The following is an 11853-nucleotide window of genomic DNA, read 5'->3' as shown; positions in this document are numbered from 1 at the left end:
TGAGTTTGTTAGCAGGTGAGGACAATTTAAAAAGGTGCTAAACACAGACAAAAAATGAACCTAGACTCCAGAGGGTACAAGTTTAAGGTACTTAATTCTTTGGCAGATGAAAGAAACTCTGCACAAAGAAGATCAAAATAATCAAAGGGAAGTACCAACAATCGAGCACATTTTTGAACAGTGGGGGACTTACATGATTCACCAGTCAGCTGTAGTTGCAGTGTTTTGCCCCTGGAGGGCAGCACTTACATCTCTATCAAACAGAAGCAGGTGACTGTAGAAGAGAAACAAAACACCACCACTGACCTCCAGAGGAACAGGTCTGATGTTGTGATCGGACTAAATCTGATTTCAGTCTTCACTCCATCTGTAAATCTTGACAGAACTTTGAAAACATTTGTGTCCACAATTAAAAATGTCTAGTTAACTGGGTGCTTCATATTCATCTTGGTTATTATGGCTCCATTGTTGATTAATCTAAAGATTATTTTCTCGATTAATTGATTACTTGTTTGGTCTTTTAAAACTCTTCAAATGGCCTTTTCCCCTATATAAATAGTGTAAAACCCCAAAATATTTACTGTACTGTGATGCTGAAACAAATAAATATTTGACATTTTTGCCAAAAAAAAAAAAAAAACATAAACTATTAATATATCCTCAGAATAGTAGGCAATTCCCTTTTAGTCAAGCTTTATCATATTTACATTAAACATCAAATGAGGTCACTTTCTAAAACAGATGATGAGGATGGGGATGGTTGGCTGTGATCCAGATGACCTGTGTGTATTGTTCAAACAGCAGATTATTGGCTCCTCCTCTGCCACCAACCGTTAACCTGCGTTTCCACGGTGATTAACGGAGCCTCGTTAACGGCATCACACAGCAGGGGGGGCACAGTGTGTGTAGGGTTTTATTTATGAGGTTGTGGGTCGAAAATGTGTTTACATTGTCACAATAGATAGATATAGATAATAGATATAATTTGTTATTTCACTGTATTTTGTTCTTACCCTTGTCTTTGTGTCTATTCCATTTACCTGCTGTAATATTTATTTCTCTTTGCTGTTAGTAAAGTTTTCTTTCTTTCTTTGTCTTGTGTGGTTTTCTCTTACATGACAAAAAAAAACTGAATTGTGAGAAAACACCACAGTACACTATAAATATGTACAAATACGGATACGGTATGAAGTTATAGTATCTCGATTCCCTCTTGGGGGCGTGGCTTACCGTAGGCGGGGCTACGGGGTTACCTAGCAGCCAGCAGCAGTGATTGACAGCTGAGCGGCTTAGAGCCTCAGAAACGCAGCCGCGGTGAGAAACGGGTCTTTGGTCTGGACTCAAACAACAACCTCCGAGTCCTCACGAGCTTTACGACGAGAAACTTCGGGATTTATTTGAGTTTTTCAGTTTTGTGACAGAGTTTGGAGCCACTTTGATTTTGTTTTGGGAAGAAGGAGCAACAGTTAGAGACACTGATTGTCCTTTATCTCTGAGCAGTCGAGGTAAGAACCGTGTGTCCGCTCACCACAGGTGCAGGTTGGTCTGTAAGGTAGAAATACTGAGAGGAAATGATGTCAAATAAGGTGATTAATGTGTCCTGTACTCAAATGGAGTTTTGTAGATGCAGAAAATATAAGTCAGGGACAATAAAGACTAACAATAATCAATAATCAGAAGCTTTGACAATAGAAAAGAACAGAATAAAGTGATGAAAAACAAGCAGGAAACACAAAGTAAAGATGGTTCTGTTGAACTAAATCAATAGAAGAGGACAAAACAGAATAGAGTAGAAAAGAAAAATGTATATGTACTAATAGAAATCATCAAAACAGCAGAATAGAGTGAAATAGAATTATAGAGCTAGATTATACAGAGTAAGTACCTGTTTATTTGTGTCTACTGTATTCCACTGTAATCTGCTTTATTCTATTCACTTGGTATTTTCAGTATCAGGTGTGTGTGAGTTGTGCTGAGTAATGCTGGTGTGTGTGTGTGTGTGATGTAAGAAGGAATTAAGGTGTAGCATCCCTGTGCTCACACTCATAGTTGAGTTCAGTGACCCTCGCTGACCTGCACACACACACACACACACACACACACACACACACACACACACACACACACACACACACACAGTGAGAACACACAGCGTGGTGGTGCATTCAAGTGTGTGTTCAGAGCTGGCTTTTTAAACAGCGGTGCATTCATGTGCAAACGCTGTCACTGCTGAAAACTGTCACGAACCCAGGAGGACACTGTGAATCCGCTCTCCTCTTCTCTTGTGCTGTCAAATCACAGATGTCAGAGCGTCATTGAACGCATCGGCAAGAACAGTTTTCAAAAATAGTTCCTGCCACAAAAACAAAGTTTTAAGGAAATTTTCAGCTCCTCAAATGTGAATATTTTCTTCCTTTTTTTTTCAGTTTCCTAATAGAATAAACTTCTTGTTTTGTTGGACAACAAAAAATATTAATTAAAAATAGAAATTAATATGTGTGCATGTGTCTTTTAACCATAAAACTAATATAAATCTGACTCAAATTAAGAACTTTTAGTCGCCTAAAGCTGTTGAACGAAAAAAGTAGGGATGCCCTGATGTAATATGCTGGATAATAAGGTCATGACCTTATTGTTCAAGGTGTATCCATATTGAATTCAGATTCTTTGTCAACGACACCGTTTCCTCTTCCAGTTACATTCACATCTTTAGTTCTTCAGCAAACACTCATGTTACTTTACATAAAAATGTACAGATGTGCAGATTTTTAATGTGAGAAAAAGACAAATATAATTTTCATATTAGTGGTTTTGGAAAATAGTGACAAATCTACTTTGTTTTATTTTTTATCTGCACAAACAGCAAAAACCTACAGTTTTCAGTGAGAAACATGCAGCTGTGGTCAGAGAGAGCAAAGCAGAAATGTGTCTCGACTGCAACAACTGTGCAAACACTGACGACAGTTCAGTGTGTGTGTGTGTGTTGCTGACGTGCCCTTGAACAAGGTGTTTCGTCATCATCATTTAATCTAAACCTCAATCAGCTAAACGCCAGAAAATGTGAAGAGAATTATAAAGCAGGTCAGAACACCTCCACTCTGTGTGTGTGTGTGTGTGTGTGTGTGTCTGTGTGTTTAATCCCTGGTTTGTGTGATGGCATGTGACTGTCTGACTTTAACAAGGACACACACACACACAGTCGTGGTGCTTTGGGATTAAACATCACTGTCTCATCTCAGATTACATCTCTCTCTCTTTTTTTGATCCAAACAGGAAATTGAACCGAAGTCCACACACACACAGTTTACAAATCCATCCTTCACCATCTGGGCCTCTAATCTGTGTGTGTGTGTGTGTGTGTCTCAGACAGTTTACACTCTTTCACTCATCTCTCTCTCTCTCTCAGGACAACAGGCTCGCTCGTCCATGTCGTCACAGCGGCAGCAGCACAGAGGTGTGTGTACTCCGTTTCTTGGAGAGCTCCCTGGGAATTCCTGGAATGTCCTGGAACGCCCTGGGTGGGACTCGGACATGTTCGGAGTCCCTTTTCCTGTTTGCTAGATGCCGCTGACCCTTTACTTCCTGTTTCGGCCTCGGCTGTTAGTTTTTGGACAGAGAGAGAGAGAGAGAGAGTTAGGAGAAAACAGCTCTGGGGTTACGTACTGATCCTCCAGTGAAAGGACTCTGTTCACTTACCTCCTGCTGCGGATTAATATGTTGTTCACTTGAAAGTTGTACGTCAGAAATAAACCCAGCAGACCTCAAACACACCACGGGCTCAGGAGCAGTCAGTCTGCAGGAAGCTGATCTCTTCATTATATATCCAGGTTCTCTCATGTGGTGACTCTCTCTGGTTTCAGGCTCTGAGACAATGTGATTGTCTTTGCTTTGCTGTCTTTAAAAATTGGATCAGATGATGGAGTTAGGGGATCATCAAAGGTTTTACAATTCATCCTGAGGGGTTCGTACAGCATTTCGTTTTAATCCAGATTGTTTCTGTATGACGGAGTATTAGGGCCACATTGAAGGAAAAAAAAGAAATCTGAAACTTCAAGAATAAAGTTGTAATTTTGAGAATATATAATGATAATAATCTTTATTTATAGAGAACTTTTCTAAACCCACATTACAATGTGCTTCACACAAGGCAGCAAAATTAAACATGCAGGTCATAATTAAAACAAACAATCAGAAATACTATTAAAATGAAAGTGTCTTGTGCAAATAGACTAATGCAGCGTCACCGGCAACAGGGCGATCAGTAGAAATCAATAAAACCAAAGGTATATAAAATTTAAAAAGTCATATTACAAGAATAAAGCCGTAATATTAACCAATCAAACATGTGAAAGGACAGTGAGTGTCAGCTGCTGTTTGTCTGTCTGACAATAGACTCAGTTTCTTCAGTCTTTTGTCCTGATGATGATGATGATGATGATGATGAAACCTAAGGTAGAACTTCACAGGACGCTCCACGTTTAAAGCTTCTGATATTTCCCCTCTAAAACAACATGGAACTTAAAATTAAAACTTTTCTCACTATTCTCAACATGTTTTCTTTCCCTAAACGTGGCTCTAATACGCCGTCGCAGTTTTGAGATATTCCAGTGGTGGACCAGCCGACGCTGAAACGCTCGGAGCTAGTGCAGCTAAAAATAACGTTATCTGTGATGGATTATCTCCCTGCAGCTTTCTGCAGGTTGATTTTAATAATGTAGTGAAATGAAATGAAACCAGCGGCCGCCGGGAGGGAAGGAAATCAAGCTAAAAGGTTTGAACAACAGGAAGACACTTAGATAATAATGTGACGGTAACTTCCAAAAGTGCTGGCGAGCTCCTGGAGGTCAAAGTGCGTCGACCTTGTTAACAAATACCTGAACTAAACGTCTGAACTCTTAGAGGAATAATAATAAGTGTTTACTCTGTCCGTCTGCTGAAGGCCAGCCGCTGCCTGCAGAGCCCAGGGAAGGAGTCTGATCTCGGGCTGAGAGATCCAGCTAATGCCCCCAACACACACTGAGCTGGAACATGCTATAGCCACCTGACAGCCAATCAAAATGATGGCCTCGGTGGTTGTCGGGGGCAACCGGAAGAAGTCCCTCACGTTGAGAGGGGTGGACCCGGAGACCTGCATGATCGTGTTTAAGAACCACTGGGCACAGGTAATCACCTCATCTATTAATCATCCTGTAGGCCTCAGATTATCAATCAATCAATCAATGGATCAATCAATCACTTCTCAGACAGAGAAACTCACTTTACTGTTGTTTTTCTTTGTTGCTCTTTACATCTTCTGTCTCTCAGTCTCAGTCTCTTCAGTCTGTCCCATTTTCCTCATAATGGTTGGCAGACACAGTGTGTGTTGTGTGTGTGTGTGTGTGTGTGTGTGTGTGTGTGTGTGTGAATGCATTACTGACCCAGACTTTGGCCCTTAAACACAGGATCCATTTAGAACAAACCCTCTCTCTACACCCGCCAAGAAAACCCACACACACTCTATGCTTGTGTGTGTACAAGTGTATTGTGTATTGTGTGTGTGTGTGTGTGTGGTCCTTGTGTGAAGCAGCTGAGGTCAAAGGTTAACACAAGTCCAGACAGTGAATTACATTCTTCTCTTTCTCCCTCTCGTTCATGTTTTCATCTTGTTGTTAAATTTCTCGTAACGATGAAATCATTATTCGGTTTATTATACAAATTAAATATTGATATTAAAGATGCAAAACCAAAAAAAATCCACTGATAAATAATAAATAATTCTCTTCATTTCATTTGATTTAAAAGAATCTCTTGTTTTATTTAAAGTGTTGATCCATAAGAAGATATATTTGTGGTTTTAAGAACCAAAAACCATCTGTGTTTTACATCTCTTCTTCTCTCTGCAGCTCTAGTGACAACAGGTCAGTGAGCCAATCAGAAGAGAGGAGGCCTCTCTTCTGATTGGCTCACCGACCCCCAAGGCTTAAAACCCTTGAACATACAGCTGAGGTGGTTCCTGGTCAGAAAAAATAGTGAACATTTTAACGGATTTTCAAAAAAAAAAAAAAAATTTTTTTTAAATCTGCAAAAGAAAATGTAAATTAACGAACATTTCCATCCACATGTTGTTGAGTAAATATTAGGAAATGATGGTGCTCAACAGTTTGGATGCGATCAAACCTCAGACGATTGAAAACCATGTAGAAAACAACATGAACCTCCCTGTGCGCAGGTGGTGAAGATCCTGGAGAAACACGAGCCGGGTCGCAGCGGCACTGGTGCGCTGAGTTTCCTCTCTGGTCATGCTAGCAGCAGCAGCAGCAGCAGCAGCAGCAGCAGTAGCGGCGGCGGCGGCTCTGGAGCGTTACGCCTCGGTCCCATCCCGGCTGACGAAGCCAGCGCCGTCCAGAACTACGTGGAACACATGCTCTTTCTGCTGATGGAGGAAGAGGCGGGACAAGGTTAGAGAACAAAAAGAAACAACGCTTCATCACGCCACAGTGTTGGGTCGTATTTGGTTCGATGTGTGTTTCCTCCCTGATTCCAGGAGGAGCGATGGGTCCAATCCTGGAGTTTGTGGTTCTGGAGGGTGTGATGGAGAGACTGTTTCTCTGGAGCCTGAGGAGGCAGTTTACCGAGGACATGAAGCTGGAGCAGCTCCGGATGTACCAGATGCTTCTGTCTCAGGCCAAACAGCCTCTACTGCACCATAAACCTGTTCTACGGCCGCTCATGATGCTGCTGGCCTCGTGTGCCGGAGCTGGAACCGGTGAGTGCCGCAGTCTTGCCGTTACCGTCGTGAGATTCGCCACAGGCTTCGCTTTAGCTGCGTAATGACATCTAATTGGCTTGAGGGGTTGATTAAGAAGTTGTTTCACATGTTACAGGTGTAGATAGTAAGATGTTTAATCAGTTACCTGTTTGGTTAATCCACCTGCGTTCCCTCTGCAGACAGCGGTGGTGTGGTGGAGGCGGAGCTTGTCCTCCTGTTGTACCAGCTGTGTGTGGCTCTGGTCAAGGATCCCTCGGTGCTGGAACTGTTTTTCCACACCAGTGAGGACCAGGGAGCCGCCAACTTCCTCCTCTTCTCCCTGCTCATACCATATACACACAGGTAGGTAAATATAAACAGATGTATACATAAACATGCTGTGACACTTACACAAACAGAAGTACACACACAGAAATATGATACATAAACACAGGTAGTTTACACACACACACAGCAGCAGTGGTAGTGTAGGGTAAGGATGCACACACAGAGATAGAGGGTATAGACACTAATAATGTTTATTAGCTAAAACAAACAAAAAACTTTATTGTCTCTCTCTCCCTCAGACAGGGTTCAGTCGGTCAGCAGGCCAGAGACGCTCTGCTGCTCATCATGTCTCTGTCGGCCTCTGAGCCCCGAGTCGCCCATCACATCGGAGAGAACACGTACTTCTGTCCTGTGAGTGCACGCATACACACACACACGCACAAGCACACACACACACACACACACACACACAGTGAGGGTATAGAGTTGCGTCACATCCAGGAGAAACAGAGTGAATCCTTGACGCTTCATTCCAAGATAAGAGGAGACGACACGATTGGCACCAGCTTCATGGTCGTCTCATGTCTGCTCTCTACTACTAGTCTTGTTAATGTCAAGGATTTTGTTCAAGGTCCCAGGACTTTTCCAGTGATGAAGTTCATATAACAGACAGGAATCAAGCCATACACCAATATGTTCCTATCTGTTGAAGTCTGATTTAAAATAAGTGCAGTCTTTACTTATACTTATCTGTGAAATCATCTCTTACATGCTTAATTAATTATGAAATTATGTCAAATTATTATCGCCGTTAGCGAGTATTTAGCTGGTGCTACAGGTAAAACAAGCTAGCAAGCTACTGAAGAGAGAGAGAGAGAGAGATTTTAAAGGTATGTGTCCTAAGCAGAGCTGCTGGTTTATCCCTCATAGACCCCATGAACTAGGTTAATCTCTACATACCTTCCAACTGCCTGCAGAGAAATAAAAAAACATGCATTTTCCAGACATTTTTCTGAGTGTGTGGAAGTAGGAAAAAGTTAAATTTTAAATATTTATTTATTTTAAATAATAAAAGGGCATTTTAAGAACCTGCAACTTGATTCTTTCCCTGATATTTTAACAGTTTAAAAGAGTTTAAAAATCTGTAGTTTTCTGAGTTCAGTGGATGAGTCCTTTTCTCCATTCATCTTCCCTCTGCATTGTAATCTCATTATCGCTGTTATGTAATAAACTAATGAGCTCATACAGGCAGCTTCCTCTGGGACTGTTAGTGTGACAGAGAGAGAGAGAGAGAGAGAGAGAGAGAGAGAGATATACAGTGTCATTCGGGGGAGGGAAAATGTGAGGAGGGAAAGGGGGAAGAGGGAAAAACAAATCACAAATGAAGCTACAGGGAGAAGGTTTTTAACATGTGCTAATTAGCATTAAATGCTAAGTACAGCTGAGGCTGATGGGAGTGTCATTAATGAGATACCTGATGTTTCTGAAGGCCGAGAAGCACTCTCTGTATACAGGTGTCTGCACTCCCTGTGTCGGCCATGTTGGCTCCATCACCGCCAGTTTCAGCTTTGACTGTTTGTGTGTCTGTGTTTAGGTGAAAGGGCGAGCAAAGCCACCTGTGTGTGTGTGTGTGTGTGTGTGTGTGTGTCAGATTTAAGCCCATGTGACCACACTCTGACCTCAATCTTTATGCAGAGAGCAGATTAGTAAATCAGTGTGAGATTGGCTCGCACACAGGGAGGGATTAGCAAGTCTGCACGTGATTGGACGGCTGCCTGATTGTTAGCGAGACTTGAGACTGCAGCTGTTTGACCGCCGCCGCTGTTATTGTTGTTTATGTTGACGTTAACAATGTTGCTTTCTACTGTCTTCTCCTCCTTTGTTCTCCTCTCTCCTCTTTTTTTCCTTCTCCTCCCCTCCAGCTTTTCTTTCCTGTCGTCTTCCCTCTCTCTCTCCTCTCTTGTTTAAGAAATAGTTCATCTTTCTGAGGAATAGATTTGCTTTCTTGCAGAGTTAGATGAGAAGACTTAAAGCTGCTGGGAGGAAGATTTTGTTTAAGATAAAAAGTCAAACTTTAATGAATCGTCACTTTATCAATGAAAACACACATTTCCTTCCTGTCCCTCCTTTGTTTGTAACTGCACTCTTTCTCTTCTCTGTATAAAAAGAACACACTGATCTAAACTGGAACGTGTGTGTTCATGCGTTTGTGCACAGCTTACCTGTGTCCGTGTGTGTGTGTGTGTGTTCACAGGTGCTGGCCACAGGTCTGTCTGGTCTGTACTCGTCTCTCCCGGCCAGGCTGCAGGTTTACAGCGAGGACTGGCACTGTCTGGACCAGGCCGACTGGCAACAGGTAACCATGACGACCACACAGCTAATGAGCGACAGAATGAAATAAATGAATGAATGAGCGGATCTGAGTCTGCAAATGAAGTAAGATCCATTTTATTTCAGTCCGGACCACAGTGGTGAACAGACCAACATTTCTTGAGTTATAAAAAATGTATAAATACAAAAAATAATACGTCTGAATGAATCAAAATATATATTGGTTCAGTGAAGTGATTTATTAATTTATAGATTAACTGTCTGAACGATGACGTCCCTCTTACCTGATGTTTGGGTCAACAGGTTCCAGCTCTCGTCCACTTCCTGCACTCGCTGGACTTCTGTAGTGCTGTTACCAAGGTAATGTACAAACAAACAGACACACACACACACACACACAATGGCTATTTAAAAATAAAAAGAAGGATTCATCACTCTGCCTGTCTTCATCTGTTCCTCTCAGGTTGCTCATCCCTCCATCCGGTCTCAGTTGCTGGGTTACATCTACAACGGCTTCCTGGTGCCTGTTCTGGCTCCTGCTCTTCACAAGGTAGCGTCGCTATCAGCCACTGTATTTCCTGATAACTCCTGTTGGTGTTGACTGAGGATTTGGATTTAGATATTTAGTCAACTACACGTTAAAGGCCTGCATTCAAAATGTGACTGAGGCACTATTCCATCAGTTTTATCAACAAAATGTACTTAAAGTAAAATTACAACAAGGCAGCAGAACAACACCTGTCAGAAAACTACACTGAGATGGTTTTTGGTTCTTATATCTAATCAAATATCTTCTTATGGATCAACACTTCAGATAAAACAAAGAAGAACACTTGAGTAAATTGTTCTTTTCACCGCTGACCCAAAATGTACAAAAGAACAAATTACAGCAGGCAGGAGATTCCCACTTGTCCTACATGTGATTACCTCTAGAGGGCAGATGTGAATGTTTGTTTCCCAGTTGAAAATCCATGTTTATAGTATTCTCACCAGGTTGTAAATAAAGCTCATGTAATGGTGATTGAATACTTTGTTATTCAGTTATTTCACTCCTACATTAACATTTCTGTGTGTGTGTAGCTGACGGTGGAGGAGGTGATGACCACAACAGCGTACCTGGACCTGTTCCTGCGCTCCATCTCTGAGCCCGCCCTCCTGCAGACCTTCCTGTCCTTCATCCTGCTGCACACGCACGACAACGTGCACATACTGGACACGCTGGTCAGCAGGGTCAACACACCTTTTCAGGTGACGGTAACAATGGATCGCAGTCTGATATTTGATTGATTCTTTAGCCGAACAAGTAAGATGACCTCTGACCTTTGGTGTGTCCGTCAGTTGGGTACGGTGTCGCTGGCTCTGTTCAGGACTCTGATCGGTCTGTTCTGTGAAGACGTCATGCTGCAGCTGGTGTTCAGGTCGGTCTGACAGGCTCAAAAATAAATGGTCAAACTGTTTTTCTCGGCAGCATGTACTGGACTAACTCTGAGATTTAGTTAAATCTTAGTCTCTTTCATCTGTTCTGTCTCGTCTCACAGGACACAGGACTTTCTTATCTGCACAAAAAGAAGCAGAACATGTGGATTAAAGCTTTTTTTTTTTTTAAACTGAAAGAAATCTGACTAATATAATTAATGCTAACTAAAAAACCTTATCCTAACCTGCAAATAAGCAGCGTTTTTGGTGTGTTAGTCACAAATAAGAACTCAGTTAATGTGATACAAAATAGATCCATCACTGCTCATGGGACATTACAGCAAAGATCCCATATTTTTCACTTTTCCTGTGTTTTAATTACTGTTTTGATATTCATAAGAAGATATATTTGTGGTTTTAAGAACCAAAAACGATCTCAAAAGCAAAGAGACATGGAGATCTACTTTTATACAATATGGGACCTTTAATATTGTTGATGTAGTGGCCAATCATTTAGCACCAAGATCAGGATGATAGAAATCGCCACAGGATTTGATTGCATAAATATTTATGTATCTCCCAGGGAGGATGCTTGTTGACATGTGACTGTAAATGAATTCTGGATGCATGCTGGGACTGAGCGGGGTGTGTCTTTGTCTCCTCAGGTATCTGATTCCCTGCAGCCACCTGAGCAGGAAGCAACGTTCCTCCTTAAAGCAGAGAGACTGTTACTCCTCCAGCGCCGCCTCCTTCCTGCTCCTCATGCCCTCCTGGTGCCCCGTGTACATCCACAACGCCAACACACACTCGCACTCTGAGCACATCCACTGGCCCAAAGGAGCAGGTCAGTGCGACTCACACATGCACGAGTTCATACACACTTTCACATGCGTGTATACTAACGTCAGCTTTCTGTCCGTGTCAGAGCTGTCAGTGTCAGACAGCGTTGGCTACTGTCGAGGTTCAGACTTTCTGATGGATGTAAACTACCTCCACTACCTTTGGGACGCACGACAGGCCATCGCCACCTCCCACAGGTTAGTGTGCCCGACTTGTGTTTCCTCTACGATGAAATCAGGGAATGAGTTATG

The 11853-nt window shown here is 42.1% G+C and overlaps 1 protein-coding gene and 2 long non-coding RNA genes across 5 annotated transcripts in view; 1 reads left to right on the top strand and 2 right to left on the bottom strand.

Moving 5' to 3' along the window:
* Positions 1-1306: 1306 nt before the first annotated feature.
* LOC130164514 (FHF complex subunit HOOK-interacting protein 1A-like) overlaps positions 1307-11853 on the top strand; it is a 14070-nt gene continuing 3523 nt past the window's right edge. The window contains exons 1-14 of one of the 2 annotated variants that reach the window (XM_056369297.1): positions 1307-1505; positions 3407-3454; positions 4940-5162; positions 6209-6437; positions 6524-6745; positions 6928-7090; positions 7315-7426; positions 9270-9371; positions 9650-9706; positions 9810-9896; positions 10427-10594; positions 10685-10764; positions 11428-11606; positions 11688-11799. In XM_056369297.1, coding sequence (XP_056225272.1) covers positions 5058-5162; positions 6209-6437; positions 6524-6745; positions 6928-7090; positions 7315-7426; positions 9270-9371; positions 9650-9706; positions 9810-9896; positions 10427-10594; positions 10685-10764; positions 11428-11606; positions 11688-11799 — 1616 coding nt within the window. In that variant the 5' untranslated portion in view covers positions 1307-1505; positions 3407-3454; positions 4940-5057. The remainder of the gene's footprint in view (positions 1506-3406; positions 3455-4939; positions 5163-6208; positions 6438-6523; positions 6746-6927; positions 7091-7314; positions 7427-9269; positions 9372-9649; positions 9707-9809; positions 9897-10426; positions 10595-10684; positions 10765-11427; positions 11607-11687; positions 11800-11853) is intronic. The other variant, XM_056369299.1, reaches the window with a different exon arrangement.
* Positions 6275-9772, bottom strand: LOC130164516 (uncharacterized). 2 transcript variants are annotated; one of them, XR_008826618.1, is made up of 4 exons: positions 9631-9772; positions 9238-9392; positions 6894-7067; positions 6275-6412 (listed from the first exon to the last, which is right to left on the bottom strand). It is a non-coding gene; the product is annotated as an uncharacterized LOC130164516 (long non-coding RNA). The 2 variants fall into 2 exon arrangements; XR_008826619.1 differs by lacking the exons at positions 6275-6412; positions 6894-7067 and adding an exon at positions 7296-7424.
* On the bottom strand, positions 9860-10777 carry LOC130164518 (uncharacterized). Its single transcript, XR_008826621.1, has 3 exons — positions 10667-10777; positions 10463-10564; positions 9860-9947 (listed from the first exon to the last, which is right to left on the bottom strand). It is a non-coding gene; the product is annotated as an uncharacterized LOC130164518 (long non-coding RNA).

The sequence above is a fragment of the Seriola aureovittata genome, chromosome 23 (genome assembly GCF_021018895.1).
Source record: "Seriola aureovittata isolate HTS-2021-v1 ecotype China chromosome 23, ASM2101889v1, whole genome shotgun sequence".
In the NCBI taxonomy this organism is placed as follows: domain Eukaryota; kingdom Metazoa; phylum Chordata; class Actinopteri; order Carangiformes; family Carangidae; genus Seriola; species Seriola aureovittata.
The sequence above is the reverse complement of the archived record's forward strand: the minus strand, read 5'-3'. Positions and strand labels throughout refer to the sequence as shown.